The sequence below is a fragment of the Peromyscus maniculatus genome, chromosome 7, assembly GCF_049852395.1.
Source record: "Peromyscus maniculatus bairdii isolate BWxNUB_F1_BW_parent chromosome 7, HU_Pman_BW_mat_3.1, whole genome shotgun sequence".
In the NCBI taxonomy this organism is placed as follows: domain Eukaryota; kingdom Metazoa; phylum Chordata; class Mammalia; order Rodentia; family Cricetidae; genus Peromyscus; species Peromyscus maniculatus.
Window position 1 is genome coordinate 120,029,607 of NC_134858.1, and position 22,904 is coordinate 120,052,510.

At 47.9% G+C, this 22,904-nt stretch overlaps 1 protein-coding gene across 2 annotated transcripts in view; it reads right to left on the reverse strand.

The window, feature by feature from the left end:
- Positions 1–22,904, reverse strand: part of Ano10 (anoctamin 10) — a 119,162-nt gene that overhangs the window by 8,902 nt on the left and 87,356 nt on the right. For both annotated transcript variants that reach the window (XM_042281960.2, XM_076577440.1), the window contains exon 12: positions 19,711–19,827. In XM_042281960.2, coding sequence (XP_042137894.1) covers positions 19,711–19,827 — 117 coding nt within the window. The remainder of the gene's footprint in view (positions 1–19,710; positions 19,828–22,904) is intronic.

Here is a 22,904-nt window from a genome sequence, read left to right on the forward strand (position 1 = left end):
GGGTGGGGCTCAGCTCAGCTCAACCAGGCAGCCTGGAGTAGCCTGAGACAGGCTGATCTCAGAGTTTGAGGCCAGCCTGGTCTACAGAGTCAGCCAGGGCTATGCAGAGAAATCCCTACCAGAAAAAAACCAAAGGGGGAAAAAAAAGGAGGAAAGGAGGAAGGAAGGAAGGAAAAAAGCAAGCACACAAACAAGTGAAGGAGTATGTCAGTGCAGCCGGGAGAGGGTTTCTAAACAGTGAGTTGTGTAGAAATGGTGAGGAAGCCATGATTCAGGTGGGAGAGGACCCAGCTGGCTCGCCAGGCCTCCCTTGTCCCCAATGCAACCTCACTTTTGACTCTGGTCAACCTGCAGCCAAGACCCACTGTGCACAGGTCTGCTCTGCTCAGACTCCCTCCCTCCCTCCCTCTTCCTCACATCCCTTCATTTCACTTAACTTCTGTGACTGATGAAAAAATTAAAATGAAATACGAGATGTTTGGTCCTGACTGGTTGTGACCTGTTCTGTTCTGGCTCCTTCTGGAGACTGCCAGCTCTTCCTTTACTCAGCACGCACCGGCATTCCACCTGCAGGCTTCTCCCATGGGGTGCACTATTTCTTCTGACACCCAGAACTTCATATTGGAGCCTGTGAGGAAATCTCCCTGCACTTCACGGTGCACGCACCGGCATTCCAAAGTCTCCAGTTCCCCGGTTCCTGCTGGGTACGCCCCAACATTCTGTCTTCAGTTTCAGGTTTTTCCCACTGTGTGCACATTTTCCTGACACCCACAACTTCTGATTAGCCTTGTGTGCCTCTCAGAACAAGATTGCTGCTCCTGCTGCTTGCCCCCTGGAGGTAAGAGCCCACATTTCACACTCTAAGTCACACTGTCAGGTGCCTTCCCAGTCTCCCCAGTCACTGGATCCTGGATGATGGTTAAGTGTGGGTCTGCCAGGTTACCTCTCCTGTCTTTGGAGATGGGCATAAGTACGTGGTGCCTGCAGCAGTGGAAGCCACCGTGATACCATGATGAAACAAGCGTGCCAAGGACGGCTGGATGTGAGAACAGGAAAGGCCTTCCTAGGCCTCAAACAGCATTGCTCATCTGCTTCCCAACCTCGGGAAGGGTTGGTGTGTGGACTTCTTTCCAGTCATGTTCACTTAATGATTTTGACTCTTCATATGGAAATCACCCAGGGCTATTCCAGGCTGTCAAAGCCCTAAAACATCTCATTCTTCTGGAAATCACTGGGTACCCTCTCCACTGAGCCAGTGGGCACAATTCCATGGACTGGGAAGGCCTGTCTGGCTCTGTGCTGTCCTTGAAAGTCCTCAGTCACATTGCCGATTTTAACAAGCCTGTCCTGGGGGCTCTGAGATACTTTCCCTGGCCCTTGGCGGCTCCACAGGCTGCAGCTCTTCCCCCATCTCTGCTTCCACTGCAGGGAGATGAAACCTGGCTCAGCACCTCCCCCTCCCCCCTCCCCTCTCCACCCTCCCCACTCGACCCTCCCCTCTCCACCCTCCTCTCTCCCCACTCCACCCTCCCCTCTCCACCTTCTTGACCCTCCTGACTCCACCCTCCCTTCTCCACCCTCCCCTCTCCACCCTCCCCTCTCCACGCAGCCTCATAAGCAGAATAGGAGTTCCCAGGGGCTGGAGCCAGACACAAACTTTCGACCACAGGGTGGTTAGGTAAACTGGCAGACTAGCTGTCAACTCTGGAAATCCCTGTCCCGGAGCCAACTGGCTTCCCAATGGGCCTTTCCTGGAGGCCTTTTGTCCTGGTCCTCAGACAGGCACCTGATGGCCGTCCCCAGGCTTCCTCCTGCAGGAGGCCTCTCTCTTAGTGCTCAGCCTCCCCTTACAGAGCCAGCAGCTTCCCTCACAGCAGCTCTGGAGTTTTCTCTCCCTCTGTAGAATTCTTTTCTCCTGGCCTCTTGACCCTTAGCCTCTTCTGGATGTTTATTTTCCTGGCTTCCTCTCTGAACTTTTTCCATCTTGCAAAGGGATACATAATCTTCTCAAAACAGTTAGAGGCTGTGCACCCCCTTCTACCAAGATTGGCTAGAACTTAAGGGGAATAATAACCAACCAACATCCCCTGAATTTCCCACCTTGGTAGTTTTCTGCTGAAAGACCGCACGTCCTAGCTTTCCCATGAACTACAGAAGCCGTTTCCACTCCTAGAAGGGGCCACATCCCAACTTCCTCTGTAGGCATTTTGGACATGGAGACACACACACACACACACACACACACACACACACACACACACACACACACACGTAACAAAATGTTCCTTCACCGTGAACAAACACGAACCTATCTAAGGTCAGGTCAAGCCTCTCTTTCTCTCCAGAGGCCTCAAGATGCTTCCCATGCCACAGATTCTGTTCAGGAAGGGCTGTTCCTCGGAGCTCTCTTGCTATCTGTGGTTTCTGGCTTTCCTCTGTGGATTTCACTAAACTGAAATCTGTGGGGACAGTCTTGACAGGCTTCCATTCCCACCAATGTGGCACACAGTAGAATGCACAGAATGCCAGGGCAGGGGCACCGACCTCCAGGGGGTGGGCGACCCAGGCAGATTCCTGCATATTCTTCTGTCTCCCTCCACTTTTCCCTTCCTTCTCTTTCTCTCTCTCTCTCTTTCCAACAGGATCTTACTACGCAGCCCAGACTGGCTTCAAACCTTTGCTCTTCCTGCCTCTACCTCCCCAGTGCCAGGATCCCTTCCTTTGCTTGTGGCTTCTTCTGCACACAGACAAGATCTGAAGTACCCTCATGACTGATATCTGTTCTTAGTTTAGGAATTCTATGGAATCCTGTCTGCTACAAGGTCTCAAAGATTTGGCCTTCTTTCCTCTAGGACTTGCACTCAGGTCATGATCCCCTTGGGGATCAAATGTGGGTCTATATTGATTTCCTGTCTGTTGACATCCAGTCCTTCCAGAGGCATCTACTGCCACCATCACCCTGCTCACCTGCAAGTCTTTGTACAAGGCCAAATGCAGCACTGGGCATGGGCGGTCGCTTCTGCTCTGCCCTGCCTCTGCTCCCAGACTGTCTTCACTGTGACTCTACTACACTCTGAAGACATTAGCATTAGCCTCCAGTTGTGTTCCTCTCTTTCAGAGTTTGGCTAGTTTCAGGTCCTTTATTTTCCATGTCAGTTTTAGAATCAGGCTTATCAGCTTCTACAAAAACAGGTCAGGGGCTGCCAAAATCCTCGTGATAAGACAGTATTTTTTCCAGTATCCGTCACAGGAGGACCCTGCTGTTCTATGAAGGGACATAAGCACAACCTGTCATGAATGGGCAGTCATATTCCAGGCTCCTGGTGCTCTCCTGCAGGCTTAGCTTACACACACACACACACACACACACACACACACACACACACACACACACACACACGGTCAGCCATCTGTGAACAAGAACCTGTGCTTCTTTGTGTAGATATCCTGTGTCTTTTTCCTCTTCATTTCTTAGCTTGACTTCAGTACAATATTGACTTCCCTCCTGTTGATCCTCACAGCGAGGTCCAGCAGTCACCCACTCCTTAATAAGATCGTTTATAGATTCACCATCGATGACGTCCTTCATCAGGTTGAGAAAGTTCCTGTTGCTGGACATCCCACAGTTCAGTGATGTACTATACATTTCTAAAATTTTGTCCTCTCTCTTGGCTTCATTTTATGTTTATTGATGTGTCCTTAAATTTACTAATTTTTTTCCCAGTCTACCATCTTGTCCCCTGTTAATCCTATTTACTATGTTTTCTGATCTGAGGCTTTAATCTTTAGAAACCAGCCCCACATGTTTAATCATTCATGTCTTTGTGTAACTGTTATAACAGATGGAATACAGCTTTAATGACTCCATTAGCATCCTTGCTGACTAATTCTGTCATGTGCTTCAGCTTCAGGTCAGTTCAAACTGATAACCAGTTCTCCTCACAAGTGTGTGTGTGTGTATGTCTATATTCATGTAAATTTTTGTGTTGTTCTGGGATGTGGTTTGTTAGGTGGGTCCACAGGAGGGCTCAGCTAGGAGTTATTCCCTACTGACAGGCAGGCTTTCCTGAGTGTCCTCCCAGCTCCCCATGAGTTCTGACTTTTCTATATGCTACAGAAGAGCATTGTCTAGCCCTGCACACCAGGCTTAGTCCCCTCTACTGACGGTTCTTTCGCTGGTCAGTTTGCACATGCCCTGCTGGACATGGAACTGTCTTGGCGGACTTCCGGGGCTTTCTGTACACCCAATTCTTTCCTGGTTCTGTCTGTCCTGGGATCCTCTACAGCCCTGGCCTCCCTGACTCCTCAAGTGGCAACCCTGGGTTCCAATAGATTAAGGGTGCCCACTTGTCTCTGGAGCACTGGGCAGGTGGAAAGCTCAATTTCTCAAGTTAATGACAAGATCTTTAAATTATTTAAGTACTTCTGATATTCATTCTCCTGTAAGTAAGTATCAGAGGCTGGGGTATTTTGACTCTAATGAGAACCACTGGCCTCTTCCTTGCTGCTCTAACCCTTGAACAAAAGGACTGTCAGTCAAAAGTCTGTGTCAGCAGCAGCCATCTTGAACATTACACAGTGCCTTGATGACTACAACTGAATACAGCAGCTACTGGAAGCACAGTCCCAGCCAGGGCTGCCTTAGTGTGCACTAGACACATGGGGGTCACAATGAGATCTAGGTGACTCTGCAACCATTTCTACCTGGGGCCAAAGTAGGAGCACTTCCCTTGGTGGCCTACAGAGGCACTTCTGTCATGGGTGCTAAAAGGCAAGGACTGTGATTGGTGCAAACAAAAACCTTCATCTGCATATGAGGTGAGCTCCTGGTGCTCCCTGCTCCTGTGAGCGCTGCCTGGAAGCCCCCCCCCCCCCCCCAGCAGCTCAGGCCCACTCCCTCAGCTCTGGTTCCTATCAGCCCTTATGCTGCTTTCCATTTCATAGAAACTTTTCGGTATTCAGGTGGTTAGCTGATAGTACTTTTGTTTTTCAACATTCTTTACACACACACACACACACACACACACACACACACACACACACACACACATATATATAAAACTTTGTTTTATATGCATTGGTGTGAAGGTGTCAGATCTCCTGGAATGGGAGTTACAGACAGCTGTGAGCTGCCATGTGGGCGCTGGGAATTGAACCCAGGTTCTCTGGAAGAGCAGCCAGTGCTCCTAACCCCTGAGGCATCTTTCTAGTCCTGTTTTTTAATATTCTTAATGGATTTATGTTTTCATACATTTCCCCTTTTAAAACAGAGTGGTTTATGGAGGAATAGTTGAGGATAGTGATTCTGGAAAGAAACCAGCAGCTGTGAGAGATCTTCTTAAACCAAAGGTTTCTCCTGAGGAACACTGGCCTGCAGAAGGGAGAAGTGAGGTGGTATAGGTCCACTGATGGAGCCACAGTCAAGGCTGCAGATGCTGCTGAAGGAGCGGAGTCACGGTCCATCCTACCCAGAGGCTCTGCTCTCCTCAGACGTCTTTCACGGTGGCTTAGCCTGCCTGCCTGCTTGTCTCTTGGAAGGAAAGTGAACCCAGGTATGCATCTCTAGTATCAAGCCTGTTGCTAGTGGAGCAAGGGTTTAAAAGCTGGACTGAGACTGGCTGGTCCTTTCAAGTATCAGCCTCTCTTCCATGGCTCTGTCCCCTATCTTCTTGGTTTTGTTTTTTGAGGCGAGGCCCTGGCTGGCCTCATACTTGTGATTCCCCTGCCTCAGGCTTCTGAGTGTTGGAAGCCTGCATGGCCACACCCAGTCGTACACCCTTAATGCAGCAAACACATCAGAGAGTGAAGGAAACATTAGCTCCAAAATTTCTTATTGTTTTAAATAAATGAAGACTTTAAAAAATGGTTAAGATCTGTACCATAATGTTTAGTTGCAAACTGATCTAATGTGTTCTAACTGTAAACAAACCCAAGCTCCCAATGTGTTGCTTGGATCTTCTGGCAAGCTATTTCTGGGTTTTCAGGATAGAGACTTTGCCACTTGGTGAACTCCAAACATGGTGAACCCCATGAGGCACAAGCTCATGGGGTGTGGGGGTGGGGGATCCTAGGGAAACAGACTGACATTCTTACTTAGAAGGATCGGTGAGTTCCCACAGTCCACAGGAGGGCAGAGAGGTAATATGATGGTGACCACCTCCACCCACAAAGTCCAAGGGCTGAATGTCGGTGTCCCACCATTCAAGATGGAACCCAGACACCATTGTGGTATACAAAAAGGTGCGGCCTTGGGGAAGTTGCTGAGCCACCAGGAGTTAGAACTTCATGAAAGAGATCAGTATTCTCATAAAACAGACGTGACAGGTTGGGAACACTGCTAAGTGACAGTGGCAGAGGGCTTCCCAAGCACGTGTAAGGCCGGAGCCCTGAATTCACAGCAATGCACACGTGGGGGAGGGGCACAGAGACAGAGGCCTGAGCAAGCCCCTCTGCCCTCCAGTAGGTAAGTTCGCAGCAGCCGTGAGCTGTGAGCAAGGCCTCACCAGACAGAGTCCGACAGTGCCTTCACCTTGGGCTTCCTGGTCCACAGAACTGCAAGCAACACACGTGCATTGCTTATAAATTATTCACACTAAGGCATCTTGTCACAGCACTGAAGGGACGGAGGGAGTGTCCCCGACTTTCCAGGAACCCACTGTGTGGTGACTTCATGAACCCCCGGCTTTCCTTCAGTTCACAAGAAACTGGCAAATTATTCCTTAGCACGTTTTAATCTCTAGGCTTTTGTTCAAAGCTAGAATTTTAGCTTAAAATATATGGTTCTCACTGCCTAATTACTGACACATTCATATGACACTGCTCGATTCTCAATAGCCACTTTGCCAGAGGTAGCTGTCTACTTCTTTGAACTGGAGAAAATCAACTTTCTTTTATTTACTTCAGGTAGCATGGTAGTTAAGGTGAAATATCTAACTGAAGGTGTGACGTGAAAAGAGAAGGAAAATACAATGAAACCATGAACCAGAACTGGCTCCACTGTCAGCTCCCCAGCTCTGCCCTCAGTCCAGCTCTGCCCTCAGCACCCTTAGCAGGGCTCCCTTGGGGACCATGAGACAGAGCCCCTAACTGCGCAGATACAAAGAGTCTAAGGAGGAACCGGAGTGAACCAGGAGCAAGGGATGGTGGGACAGAGGGAAGAAGGGGGGTAAGGGGGATGAGAGGGAGGGAGGGATGAGAGGGAGGGATGGATGAGAGGGAGGGAGGGGAGGGATGGGAGGGATGATGGGGAGGGAGGGATGATGGGGAGGGTTTCTTTAAATGAAATGCTGTCTGAGTTCTGGGATGAGAAAGGGTGACAGGAACTCAAGGCTGCAAACGTTGTGCTTTTCATGTCCTTGGTGGATGTCTCCTTAAGAAGAAATGGATTGGCTCCACAGTCAACTCTCATTTCCTCAGCTTTGTTAAAGTTCCAGACTCCTGGCTGAGTTCTGGAATGAGGGGCTTTTCCTTCCTGTGTATCCCTAGTCCCTGTGGTGATATGGTGTTCCCCAAAATATTGTGCACCCTAATAAACTTATCTGGGGTCAGAGGACCAAACAGCCACTAGATACAGAGGCCAGAAAATGGTGGCACACATGCCTTTAATCCTAGCATTCCGAAGGCAGAAATCCATCTGGATCTCTGAGTTCAAAGTCACACTGGAAACAGCCAGGCATGGTGACTCATGCCTTTAATCCCAGGAAGTGATGGCAGGAAGCAGAAAGGTATATAAGGCATGAAAACTAGGAACTAGAAGCTGTTAAGCTTTTAGGCTTTTGAGCAGGAGTTCAGCTGAGATCCATTGGGATGAGGACTCAGAGGCATCCAGTCTGAGGAAACAGGATCAGCTGAGGAACTGGCAAGGTGAGGTGGCTGCGGCTTGTTCTGCTTCTCTAATCTTCAAGCATTCACCCCAATACCTGGCTTCAGGTTTGATTTTATTAATAAGACCTGTTAAGATTCCTGCTACATACAAGTCCCCTCCTCCGTTTCCCCTCCTTTCCTTCCTTCTCCTCTCTCTCCTCTTTTTAGACAGGCACTCACTCTTCAGCCTGGACTGACATGGAACTCACTATGTAGTTCAAGCTAGCCTGGAACTAGCAGCCATCTTCCTGCCTCTGACTCTGGAGTGCTCTACTTGCCTGTCTTTGGGTTTTGCCTCACCATCAGGATAAAAGCAGGATACCCCCCACATGCTTCTATGAAGAGCATGAACACATTCAGAATTACAGAAATACAGCTCTTGGGCCCCAGAACAAATCCCATCTTCTTGGAAACTGCTCCATGCCACCTTCCCATGGCTCCTGGGCAGCCTGGGGTGGCATGGGGCTCTGTTTCAGGCTGAGTCTTGAGGACGGTTGTGGTCCATGCTGACTCAGAGCACAGGGCACAGCCACCACATATCCAAAGCCAGAGCATGCAGGTACTTTCATTCCCCATATCCAACACACTTGCAAACACTGGAGTCAGTTAAAACTAACTGTGGCCACGTGCTGGAGCCTGTTTAAAATGCTGAGGACCTCACTTCACGGATTCAAGTTTAGAACAGAAGCCATGCTGTTACACTGACAAGTCAGTGGCGAAAGAGAACTGCGTCCTGTGCACAGCTTGTGGCTGACAAGAATCAGCTATGCGTGACACTGGTGGGCTTACACAATCTGGAAACCTCTTCCTGTCCGTCCTTACAGCCTAGAAAGTCAAAATGCTAATCCTACCGCAACATTCCAAACTACTTACTTCCCCACCTTTGGAAACATGGTACCTACATGGTGCTGACTTCTCCCACAGTTGACCCTCCTGTAACCACTTCCAGGTCACCCCACCCCACAATGCATATGCTGAGTCTTGCCAAGGGGATTCTTCAGGGATCACCTGGCCAAAACCAAGGCTGTTTGACTTGTTAAAGTTTACATGTCTCTCTCTCAGATTTGACCCAGTCCTCAGACTCACAAGCTTAAGAGCGCTCCCAGAAGCCTTTGGCCAAAGAATGCAGGTCTTCTTCCCGTGGCTGCCAGATTCTGACGTTCGGTTAGGCCTGGGATCTCTCTGGAGAACAGGACTGGGCTGTGGGAGCAACAGTTACCTCATCTTTTGGGGGAGGCTCACCTCACCAGGTCAAGGGGAATCATGCCACCCCAGATATGCCTGCATGCCTCACTTCTCATTCATAGCTGGTGGATTCTTTCAGGAGAGAAGCCACACACGTTTCCCCTGCCTTGTGTGCACTTGTCAACAATGTGGCCAAGACTCCAACCTAACTGGGAAGAGCAGGGTAAGAGGGAAGGGGCTGCACTCAGAAACCACAGCACAGACATGCGCAAGGCAGCACGGGGCGCTCACCTCCCCCTCTCCACTTCCTGCCGCTTCTCTCAACACCTAGGGTGCATTTACTGCAGTGATCCTATAACACAGCAACGTTTAAAAGTGAGTTAGGCCAGGAGAGGCTGTGCATACCTAGACCCAGCTACTTTCATTCCTGCGGCGGAAGGATCTCAAGTCAGAGACCAGCGTGGGCAACTTAGCAAGATCCTGTCTCAGAGTGAAGAAGTCCAATGTAGCAGTTCCATCCCCGGCCCATGCACATGTATGTATGCACACATACCTACACACACATGCAGGCACACATGAACACACATACATTCACATATGCACTCACACATGAACACACATGCATGGGCACACATACACATGTATGAACACACATGCATGCACACATATCATTGTCATTCATAGAGAAAGAATGCTTTCTTTTGAGAACAGTCATTCAAATCCACAGTGGGCTGAACCCAGTAGGAGGATCAGGGTTGGCTCTGTCAACCTTCACCTTGCCTGCTGTTACCAGGAGAAAAGGCCACCCACATACATTAACATACAAATAAATAAAAGCAAAGGTTGTGTATAGTGCATACTTGAAAAAAAAAGTCAACACATTGGTTCCATTTCCTCATGTCGTCTTCCCCCCTCCCCCCAAAAAAACCAACCTAGATTTAATCTGTCTCTAATCAAAACAATCTTTACCACGTGTGAAAACAGACAGGGTAGGCGCTGCCTCTCAGACATGTGGCAGTTCATTTTCTCTGTGCTGTCAGGAAACCCAGACTTGCAAATTAAAAATATGCCTGTCAGCTTCTGCCAAGACAACGCAAACAGAAGAGTGAAAATCTCCCGCAGGACTGAGGCTCCTAGAACCTGAGTGAGGGATGGACAGACTCAAAGGCCACTTACTTCTCAAATAACACAACAGGAGCTGCCCCTCCCCCACACTGGCTTGGGGTCAGGATCAGCAAACACCTTCCTGGCACACTGCCCTGAGGGCTCTAAACCAGAGCCAGCAAAAAAGCAGGACAAAGCCACCTCACAGATGACAGGGAACAATGGCTTTTTGTCAGTCACATCCTGAGAATGGGGAAACAACAATGAGCACAGGAAATGGTCTGGTTTCCTGTGTTTGCTCCCCCACTGTCCCCTAGGAGGTCTCAGTCACCTCCTAACTGTCTAGGAAACTTGTCACAGTGAAACAACCTGAATCTTACTTCAGAGTGACCCCTACCCAGTCTCCTACTCCACCTGGGGTCCCACATTTAAACAGGGCAACTCACCAGCCACTCACAGGCCAGTCCAGGGAGGTGGATATGTGGGATGATACAACAAATCAAAAGACAGATTTCTTCAAATACCCATTCTGTATACCTAATAGGCAGACTTTTATTTGCTCAGTGTTAGGTCTCAACCCCAGGACAAATGGCTGAGTTGCCCATTAACATATCAAAGCAAACACTGGCCACCAGGTTCTCTCTGTGTCCTTCAGTCTCTACCTGTTATGGGCCCTCCTGGCTGGCATACCCCACCTTCTACACTAAACTTTTCTAGCCCAGGTGGGTTAGAAACCACTGGGCTGCCCTTCCTCTGGGTGCCTGTCCCTATATAATCCAGCCATTTTGGTTAGCTGGCCCTTTTTGGTCTACCCTTTGCCCTTGGTTAGTCTCTTGGCCCAGGCTGCCCCTCTTGGTTCTTGGCTCCTGGCCCCCTCTCCTCACATGGTCCAGCTCACTCTGGACTCCCCCAGATGTCCCTGTCTCTGGCTGTGCTCTCCCTTCATCCACAATTAACCTTTCCTCCACTGTCCCAGGAGCAGTCATGTCTTTCCTTTTTTATTTCCTTTTTTCAGTTCACTATAAAGTTAGTTACTACACCTGTAATCCCGGCACTCAGGAGGCTGATGCAGGAAGGGCAAATTCAAGGCGAGCCCGGGCAACAGAGTGAGATCCTGTCTCTAAATAAACAAATAAAATGACATAGAAAGAAATAAAGGTTGGGATGAGACAGGTCTGTCCTTCCAGGCCCTGCCTGTGAAGATGAAGATGCATTGCTAGAAGCACTGCCAGGAGAGAGACTGGACTGTCAACTTTGAGGATTAGCGAATCTCGGCAGTGGGCAGGTCTCCACACTCAGCTCTGACTAGCTCAGTGCACGGCATAAAGAGGCAGAGACCGGCCCCGGGTGGTTCAAGAGCAGCTCTGGCATCTAAGTTCAAAGACCTCCACTGGATGGAAGCTGGGGGCCGAGGGTGGTACAGACCGGTGGGGAAAACACAGTCAACGGTCCTGTCCAAACTCTCGACTTCACGGAGTGGGAACACATCTCTGGCTGTGCTTGTCCACTTCCAAGACAGTTCCCAGTGATCAGTGCCTTTTGGTATTTATGCCTCGGTGGGGTGCCTGCCCCACCTCGGTGGTGTCTCTGTGGTCTGTGTATCCCAAACACTGCAGCAGTGATGGTATGCCTTTACGTGATCTTTATGAATATTATGAAGGGAGGGGAGCTAAGAACACAGGCCTTAGAGCCAGAGGCCTGGGGTGGGGTGTTTGATTTTAGACAAAAGAGTCCTGTTTAATTGCAAAGAGAAAGACCCTCACTGTGCCCATTGTCCAGCTTCTTCAACAGCTAACTTATGGCCACATTTGGGTCATGGATCACCCAGCTAGCCTCTTTTGCTGGATTGCTGGTGCATAACAAATCATTCCAAAATTCAGTGGCTTAACAAATCATTATCTCACATTTAAGGTGGGTCGCAGCTGGGGGGCTTCAGTCAGTTGGAGCTCCTGAAAAGCCTCTGAGCATGGAGTCAGACTGCAGTCCTCCAAGCTGGCATGAGGCTGAAGGAGGTGACTATAATCAGAGACATCAGTTTGCAAGCTGCTTCTGTAAGTGTAGCCACTCTTTTGTTCACACAGTTTGTAGAACTCAATACTGTAACAGAGATGACGTGGCATACAAAATATTTGGAACTATTTTCTATCTGGTTTCTTCACAGAGAAAATGTTGCCAACTTCTGGTGCAGAGAATCTGAGATACTCAGGGCAGGGGCTGTTGTCAGCAGGCCATGTTCCTTGTCACACAGGTCTCTCTGCTGGCTACCTGAGTGTCCTTATGACATGGCAACTATCACTTCCCAAGGGCAGAAAGTAAGAGGCCTTTGTTCTAATAACCCTGCCTCTGAAGAGACATGCCATCATGATGCAGTATTGTTCTGGCACAGAGAACCACAGGGACATGGGAACTCCACACAGGTATGAATGCTGGGAGGCATAGATCACTGGGGACCATCTTGAAAGGTGACAGCACAGCCAGAGATGTTCTTACTTTGTAACGTAAGTCAGGGTCATTTCAACAGGGCTTTTCTGCTCTTACCACTTGCCAGTCATACAATGGAGGTAATGTCTGATCTACTTCATGTTTAAGCTCTGATCATCACACATGGTCATCCCTTAGTGTCAGGGAGGGGTTGGCTTCATGGACACCACAGCCCTTGAACAAATGACCCAGCATCTGACCCACACATCCTCCCCTAGAGAACCACCATTACCTAAAATAACAGCGGTGTAGTACTGCTTAGGGAACAATGACCATGGAAACACATTGAACCTACACACAGAGGGCTAGATGAAGTGAGTATCTTTGGGGATGAATTTTAATTACTCATACTTTCATTTTGCATTACAATATTGTCATTTATGTTTCTAGAACCATTATTAGTGTGATTATTTCCCCTTACTTAGGCGGTATTTCAAATAATTATTGAATTCAAACATTCCCTGTGTTCTGCCTTCTATTCTTGGGAGAGAGAGAAACGAGCAAATGTGCAGTCCCTAGAGGTTCCTCTAGGATCCCTGTTCCCCAGTCTATCAACACTACATGTGTGGCAATCTCTTGTCATATCTCTGAGACTCCCAGGCCATGTGACTCAGTAGGAAAATTAGTATAGCTTATTCCATTTTAAAGTCTCTCGAATCTTAGCAATTACAAGTTTAAAAACGTGTTTTCACAGGGTGTGTTGAGCCCGCCTGTAACCACAGCACTTGGCAGGCTGAGGCAGTGGAATGGTGAGCTGGGGGCAGCTTGAACTGTACACTGAGACTCTTTCTCAAAACAACAATGAAGTGTGTGTCCTATGCACGAAGAGTGTTCAATAGTAGCTACTTAATCCAGTATGCAGAGGTAATGTGTGGAGGGTAACTGAAAAGTCAAGGACTAGCGTTTGGCAGTGTGAAAACACATCAAGGCATGGCTCTGACCCCCTGGTGCTCACTTCATGCTCCACTCCTGATGGTTACAGAGCCCATGGCTGGGTTGATCCTTTCCTAGGAAGCTTCAAGCCCAATAGTCACAGGTAAATTACCTCTGAATTGATGATCACTAACAGTAAATCTTTTTCTTGAATAATTTCTTTTTTACCATAGTGAAACACATTGTAGCAAAGCTTTTCACCTTGGCCATGTTTCCTATATCTGGTGGGAAAACTAACATACACGTATTTTAAATTTTGTTTAGAAAACAGTGAGATCAGTGGCTACTGACACTGGCTGTTCACTGGGAAAGGCAGACACAGTCGGAAGGCTTTGCAGAGCTACAACCACTGCTGAAGGAATGCATGTGCTCTGAAGACTTCACTGGGGAGAATAGAAAACACAGAGGAAAGAAGTCAGAGCAGGAGATGGGGCTGTTCCAAAGCATGAATTGGCAGGTTTTCAGCACAAGGACTAAGGGCGATGCTTTAGATCCCCACCTGGCTTACTTACTGTAGACTTCATGAGCTTTTCTTATTACTGATGGGGAACGAGAACCTGAGGTCGCTCTGCAGGGCTCACGTGGAAGTCCTCACAGCACATTCTTTCCCCTAGTGATCTCAGAAAGGCAAATGACTTGTTTCCATTTTTGCCTGTGTCTATTTTAAGACTCGTGTTTTGTCCAAGGACATCATTTGTCATTTATTTAAAACACTGGCTTCTGAACTATGTGCAAGTCAACACAGTCTGAGATATTTATCGAGAAGCTACTGGATGCCAGGTCTTACTGTGTTGGACACTGCCTGGACCTGAGGACTTCAGAGCTCTCAGAAGAGACAAAGCCTAAGTATAGTGGTCCACATCACACAGTGGCAGGAAATGGAGACCCCGAGACTAGAGCCCAGAGTGAGAGAAGAGTGACTGGAGAAGAAGTGAATGAAATGCCCAGAAGTCAAGACTTGCTGGCTCGTATCCCTTTCCCTTCCTCTCCTCCCTCTCCATCCTGCTCTCTTTATACACACAGAGGTCAGAGGAGAACATCGGGTTCCCTTCCTTACCTCATTCCCTTGAGGCAGCATCCCCCACTGGACATGGAGTCAGGGTTGTAGCCAGCCAGCCCTGGGGAGCCTCCTGTGACCCACAGTGCTGGGATACAAGCCTGGCATGGCCACATCTGACCTCTGTTTCTGTGGGTCCTTGGATCTGAACTCAGGTCATGTTCACACAGCAAGCACTCTTACCCACTGAGCCCAGGCACCTGTAAGGACAGTTACCACACTGGCTGGGGCAGCACCAGAAAGATATGCTGAAGAGGCTGAGGCAGGAGGATCAAGGTTGATTTATCGGCTGGGACAAAGTCAAGTGGAAGGAATCACTGCAAAGGGCTAACAGATCACACTCGGAGGACCTCTGTGTAGTCACTGGTGTGCGAAGGCTTCATTAGTGTGCAACTCACGTTCTCCCCATCACACACCAGCTGCCACAGGCAACACCTAGAATTCCCCAACTGTGGAGGCCGTGGGAAGAGGTGGGGCTGCTTTCAAGGTACAATCCTGCGTGCCTCTCGGGTGGCTAGTTTTATGTCGATCTGATACAAACTACAGTCATCTAGAAGGGGGAATCTCAGTTGAGAAAACGTTCCCATCAGACTGGCTGTGAACAAAGCTGTGGTGCACTTTATCAGTTGATGATTAGGGTGAGGGCCCAGCTCTATGTGGGCGGTGCCACCTCTGGGCTGGTGGTTTTGGTGCTGTAAGAAAGCAGGCTGGACCAGCCATTAGGAGCAAGCCAGTCAGTCAGCAGCACTCCTGCATGGCCTCTGCATCAGCTCCTGCCTCCAGGATCCTGCCCTGAGACTTTTCTAAGCAATGGAGTGTGACCTGAGAGTTGTAAACTGAAATAAACACTTTCCTCCCCAAATTGTTTATGGTCAGGGTGTTGTTTTATCACAGCAATAGAAACTCCACGACACCACCCAGAAGTGTACCAGAAATGGCCGCAGGTGTCATTTTACTCTAGAATTCCCTGCTGGGTCACCTAAGGGCTCACACGTGAGGAGGTCCTTGTTCCCACTTCGCATCCCCACGCTCCTTCCATGACACTGCCTCCTGACATCCTCCTGACATTGTGACCTGTGTGGTAGGTACCACCTCCCCTGCCCTAGGTAATGGGAGACCATATTCACAGGGAGGCTGAGCCTCTTGCCCACCAGCTTCACAGGGCTGTAAGATGAGCTATGCGACCCAGAAGAGAGATGAACTGGCTCAGATGGCACCTGAGCTCTTGAACTCCGTAAGGCTGGGATCCCCTGCTAGACTTGGATCTACCTTTAGACCCTGCCAAGGCCCCGGGATCTGGCACCCTGAGTTCCTCGCTCTCACCTCTTTATTTATCTGCCATTTCTTTATTTGGATCAAAACAAACATTTTTCAATTAAGAAACTTTAGCTTTTAGAAGTCTTAGATTTCTAGAACGACGCAACAGGCAATGCAGAAGTCTCCACACACCCTGTTTCAAACATTCCATTCTGAGCCAGGTGTTGGCAGATCATCACACCATTCCATGTTTAAGAGTCAAATGCTCCACATCCTCATTCTCTGCTGTGAAATCTTACATGCTCCGTTAAAAATGTTGTGTCCTTCTCATTATGTGAGGATACAGAAGTGGGGAAAGGGTGCACTCAGAAGCTCTCAAGAGATGTTAGAGAAATGGTTAAAGTGTATTTAACCCCAGAAAACCAAGACAATGTTCATTCTTCCTGTGCTGGGGAAGGAACCAGGGTACCATCACGACTAGCAAGCTCTCTCTACCCGAGCTCTATCCCAGCTAGGCAGGCAGTGTCTGGTGAGGACTGATCACCAACCCTTCTGAGCCACGGTCCTGGTTCTGATTTTGGTCCTTGTCTTGCTCCTTGAGCTGACTTCAGAGGCTACCATCTTTTTGGAGGCTCTAGATATCTGTCCCTGCTCCCTGACTCATGCGCAGGCCTGGCTGCCCAGAGTGGCTAGCTAAGTGACTACTGACAGTTCCCAGGTATGTACTGGACTCCAGTTACCAAATGGCTCTTGGTTAATACTCTTTTCTATTTTTAACTTGTTCTTAAGATTACTGGACACTGAATAAGCCAATTTGTAAAGACACAAGAGCATCCTGTGGTGGCAGTCCCCATCTAAGCTCTTCCTGGAGGTCTCAGCTGAGCTGAGTGGTTCCAAATGAAGAGCAGATGCCCACCCTGCTCGCTCTCACGTCACACGTGTCTGGTTTGCCTGTGTGTTCAGGAATGCCAGTTACCTACTGGGAAGCACAGAGCACTTTTCCTTCCAAGTTCACTGCAAGGCAGCTCACCCCCCCCCCCCCGAAGGCGCAACAGGGGCTCCAAGACCCTCTACCTGGGCTGTCTCCAGGCCTCCAAGTCAGCATCATCTGGCATGCTGGTTCAAAGGTCAATCCCAAACTGAGTGCAAACGGACCACCTGAAGGGCATGCTGGCAGAAGCTGCTTAAGCTTGCTCTTCAAGGCACTCAACTGTGCTTAGCTCTGGGTTGGGAACTGGGGAGGAGGTGGGGTAACAAGAGGGGCTTTAACATGTAGGTCCTGAGATCCTGCCTTAGATTCAGTAAATCAGGCCCATGGTCCAGGCACATGAATATTTTTAAAGTTCTATATCTAAAATGTACAGCCTATTTAGGAACAGATGACTTAAAACTTTTAATCATATTTTGTTTTTAAAATGGGAATTGGGTTGATGTAAACTAGACATAATATAATAGCTATCTGGATGTAGCAGAACTTTTATTAGAGAGTAACAACTTCTCTCTCCTCTCTCTCTCTCTCTCTCTCTCTCTCTCTCTCTCTCTCTCTTTCTTTCTATTTTATTGGTGTTTTTCCTGTATATATGTCTGTGTAAAGGTGTCTGATCCCCTGGAACTGAACTTACAAACAGCTGTGAGCTGCCATGTAGGTGCTGGGAATTGAACCCAGGTCCTCTAGAAGAGGAGGCAATGCTCTAAACCACTGAGCCATCTCTCCAGCCCTGACTACTAACTTCTGATCACTTCACAGGGGAAGTGTGGGACAGCCAGATGTGAGTGAGTTCTTAGACACACTCTCCATAGCTACATTTTTAACTTGGGCCCCAAAACTGGCCATGCGACCAGAAGCCTCTCTATTTGTGGCAAAGGGCAAAGCGGAGAGTTGAGGCCACACTTAGTTACAAGGCAGACAGATGGTGGAATGCCAGGCTGAGGAAGACAGAGACAAAGGCCCTTGCAGACTGAAGTGCTGAGAGGCACAAGCAGGCTGATCTGAGCACTGCAGGACATCCCCTTCCCTAGTGTGAGGCTAAAATGGAAGGAGAAGAAAAGGAGAAGAAAAGTTCTCCCTCACGCTTGCTTCTGCATACTTGACTGACACCACATTTCCACAATACTGAGTACTTTTTCTTTTTCTACGTGTGTGCGTGCGTGCGTGTATGTGTGTGTGTGTGTGTGTGTGTGTGTGTGTGTGTGTGTGTGTGTGTGTGTGTTTGGGTACCTGTGTGTGAGTGCATACAGAGGTCCAAAGTTGACGTCAGGAATCACTCTTCTACCTTATTCACAGAGGCAGAATCTTTCAGTCAGACTCAGACCTCCTTGATATGGGTCGTGCCGCTCGCCAGCTTGTGCTGGGGCCCTGTCTCAGTCTTCTGAGGCTGGAATTACAGGTGGCTGCCGTGTGGGTTCTAGGGATGTGAACTCTGGGCCCCATGCTCTAACTACTGAGCCATCTCCCCAGCCAAAGATAGAATTTTCTGATTCTAAGAGAGTTTAAAAACATTCTTCATACAGATTATCCATATTGTTTAATATGTTACCATCTAAAGACTTTATATTCTAACTTTTCCTGTAAATGGGAAATTTATAATTAAATTTGTTTATTTCTTATGAAAGGAAACAAATGATTGTATATAAAATTTATAATATGCCTCCTGACTTTTTTTTTGAGAGAGGATTTCAATCTTCTGTAACCCTGGCTGTTTTAGAGCTTGTTATGTAGTCCAGTGTGGCCTAAAACTCACAGACACCCACCTGCCAAATGTCTAGCTTCCTATTGCTTTTAATATTTACTTTATGGGCTTTAAATATGTAAGCCTCTATGTCTGCAGTCATGCTGTGTCTGCCCCTCTCAGCATGTGACCTTCTTAGTTCTCCAGAATGAAGCTAACCATCACAGGGCTGTTTCACTACAGCATCAGGAGCATGAACGAAGCTGAGCTTAGGGTAAAGACACCAGACCTACCTCCCTAGCAAGCCCAGGAACTGACTCTTATCACCTACCATGAGACAATGAGCCCAGCTGACTGGGGACCAGATTCTCTTATCTGTTCTTCTTGAATCCCCACAGCAGGCACAACACTCTAACATGGGGTTCCCATCTGCACCACTGCCCTGAGAGTCCTCACTTTATCAGAGGATCAGCTAGGGTGGGGCCTTTTTACATTTCCCCCTCCAATTCTCCAAATACTGTGTGGTCCAAGAGGTGCTGAACCTAGAGTTGGTCCCTGGGAAGACACTGCCCAATTCATTACCTCGTTGCTTAAACTGACATATCTCACAGGAGGTAAACAGCTCTGAGTACCCAGGAACTCTCTGTCTTCTCTTTGTTCTCCTCACAGGCAGAAAATCAACCATGGTGAATTCCAGCGTGAGCTCCCCTATCCCACTCTCTCTCTCTCTCTCTCTTTCATCTGGTAGAACATGGAAACAATCTTCAGGGCATTCTCTGTGGCTCTGCCCACAGGTTTTCCAGTCTCAGTTTGCAAGATGCTATTTAGGATCCTATTTACTGGCTCCTCCTCCCTACGGTTTCTATAAAAGGCACAATTAGAAGTGGGGGGGGCAGCTCCGGTGTGATTCTTAGAAACCTGTTTTGCTCTTTTATTCCATTCATCACTTCCCATTGCTTGGATACTTCTGCTGGCTTTGCCTTGACCTTTAAACACACTTTTTGCTGGCATTATAGGATCTGGGTTGGGCTCTCCCATCCTCTACTGGGGTCCTCTGTGTTTATTTAACTGGCAATTCAGTGCTGAAGGAAACACAGAGTGGCCTAACTCCTGAGATAGAGGAACACAGTCTGATAGTGTTTCCAGGCACATGGCTCTTACCTGCTGCTTGAGTGCTTCCAAAGATTCGAATTCCAATCTGGCCAGTTTCATCTGGATGTGCCGTGGTTTATCAGGGATGGCAAATGCAAGTATGAACTTCAAAGCCAAGAGGGCATGCTGCAAAGAGAAAGACCTTGTGTTGACCAGGAGACAAGTTCAATCTTAAAGTACCTGGGACCCTTTCTGTTAATTTTCAAAGACTACAGTGTGCCCTTTCAGACATTAGCAATCAAGGACTATTCTCTTCTCGTCTAGCATCATTAAGAAGTGCCTCATAATACAACATGAGATTTACAATCAGGTGGATAGAGTGCATTGCCTCTAATGAATCCCACACAGCAGATGCACAGCTCCACCCAAAAGACTTTCTACAAACCCAGCATTGTCTGGTGTCTTGTGAGAGGTTCAACACCCTCAGACATCAGAACCATTAAAGAACAAAACCTGTGTGGTAAAAGTATGACTGACAACACTCAATCTTGAAAGGTAAGAAGAATTAGAAGGTGGTAAGGACATCAAAAAGAGACAGCTCGAGATGAGTTACACTTACTGTTGACAGGAAAAAAGATAAGTGGAGGAAAATGAAATGATTTCCTTACTGCAAGATTTCAAAAGATGGAGGAGAAATAAACAGTGACTCCTGGGAGGAGGGGGGGGGGCACAGGAGTCAGCATCATGCTGGATTGAGTATGCAGAAACCAGAAGATCTAGAAATTAGGGGTTCCCAGCCAGATCCCACATTAACAGTGATCTGGAATGACCCAGGATGGGAGGATGGGTGGCCTTGACCTCACTGTGGCTGCCCAAGTCAACACTAGTAGATGCTTAGGCAGACAAGAAGTAAAAACAGCACTGATTGGACATTTTCATGTGCTGTAGATGAGATAAGACTCTGAATATAATCTATAAAGGATAAACAAGCAACGAGAAGAGGCTAGGTTGTACCATTATTCTATTAGTGGACTGGGATACAATTCTATATAAGATAACATCATTAAATGCATTACATAAGAAACAAGTTAGTGGATGAGAAGAAACCTTCTGGAGTTTGCAGCTGGAGTCACACCCACACTGGTCCATCCTGCCTCTCTTAACAAATCTGCACCTTTGTTTGTGTGCCTTGGAGTCTTGGTGGGAATCAATTCAAAAACAAGATGAAACAAAGTTCCTCTGAGGCCTTGTCTCCCTTGGGTGCAGAGCATTTGGAAGGATATAGAGCTATCTGCCAGCTCCCCATCTTTAGACTTTAACAGCTGACATACATCACTTTTATAAGGGAGGAAAGTTTACATTAAAAAAGGATAATGCTCTGCCAGGCTCCTTGCCTTACCTGATCAAGATTGTTCAGAAAACAACTTAGAACCTGGAGAATCTGGAATGAAGAATGAAGCAGCTCTGGGATGGGGTCACCTGGCTGGCTGCTGCTTAGCCCGTAGCCTCCAGCCCCACTTCCTTCCTAATCTGCCAGGGACTCCCTGCACCAGCACCACAGACATTCTGACTTACTTAAAAGGAAGAGCTGATATGGAATAGGACACATATTTGGTGAAAAATGCAATCAAAATGGAGAGTTGGGAGGAAGGAGCTTGTCCATGAAAGAAAAGGCATTTTTATGAGTCGTGACTATAATTATTCATCAGCAGTATCCTTTGTTTTTAAGTTGGGTGCCCTGTTGTTTTAGAACAAGGTTTTATTACATAGCCTTGTTGGCCTCAAACTCATGGCCGTTCTGCTTGAGAGTTTCAAGCATTGGTCGAGGTGGCGTGTGTGCACCACCATACCAGACTCTAGCAGCATTTTCTTAAAAGTAAAACTCATAAAACTGTACCCTAAACAAAAGAAAAGAGAAAAGAAATAGTGTGTGAGGGGGGTCAAATGGGAATTTTAAAACAATAAACAAAAAGTTGGTTCAACACAACAGTTTGACTAAGCAGTGTTTGCAGGGAAGAGCAGAAAGAGTAGGTCACAGGAAATCAGCTGAGTTCAACACCTCCTGGGCGAGCGGGGACCTCTGCGGACCACCAGCTAGCAGGCTGCCTCTGTTCACTGCAGGGATGGGGAACCCTGGGAGTCTCGAGCCAGGAGCACAGGATTTTGTGAAATCCAGAGATTTTGGTATGATCAAGAGCAGCAGCTGTGTTTTCCCAGCAGTGTGTGCCCAGCCCCCTGGCTTCTGAAACAAAATGCAAATCAGAGTCGGATTTCTGGGATCCCGAGAAGAGAATTTGACTCCTACAGAGTTTGCTGTGTGTACAGCGCCTCAACCCAACCCAAGAAACTTTCTCAGAAAAGTAAAAACCCTCTGATCGTTACAAAAATTACCAGACAAATGCTAATTTATAAAAACAGTTCATGGAAGAGCTTGAAAAACAACAAATGGGTTATTTTTTTCTTTACCCACTGGTAATGTTTTGTAGTTATTTTTATATATTTTTAAATTACATTAGATTTATTTTAATATGTATAAGTGTTTTGTCTGCATAAATGTATGTGCACCACATGCAGGTCTGGTGCTTCCAGAGGTCAGAAGAGGGCATTGGATGCCCTGAAACTGGAATTGCAGATGACTGTGAGCTGGCTGAGAACTGAGTCCAGGTTTCTGCAAGAGCAATAAATGCTCTTAACTGCTGCATCATCTCTCCAGTCCCTGCTTTTGTCTTTTAAATTCCACTTTCCTGTACCACTCCGTCCATACTCTTGGTAAGTTACTCCTCATTTATGCGCCTAGAAGTGTTACCCAATAAACTCACTGGTTCGTCAGACACTGTACTTTGGCTGCTGCTGTACCCATCTGGGGAGAGTAGAAAGGCCTTTGTTCACATCTCCCCACAAGTCACACAAAGCATCACACCGTTTGTTTCAGTGAGATAATGAACAGGAGCGCCTTTGGAGTTTAAAAGGAGTCGTCATGGTGTCTTCTACCTGGTCACAGAGGCTGTGGGGCCAGGGGGCAGGGGCCAGGGGGTAAGGGGCAGGGGCCAGGGGGTAAGGGGCAGGGGCCAGGGGGTAAGGGGCAGGGACCAGGGCAGCATCTGTGACCCAACACCCAGCTTTCCTCAAGCTCCCTGCTCCTGACACACCAAGCAGGCACCAGCAGTGACAGGAACTCCTTGCTATCTTAAGTGGTGTCGGCCTCTGGATAGCTGTTTGGACAATTTCCCAAAAGAAGTCAAGAGAGTGAGGAGCTGGGCATG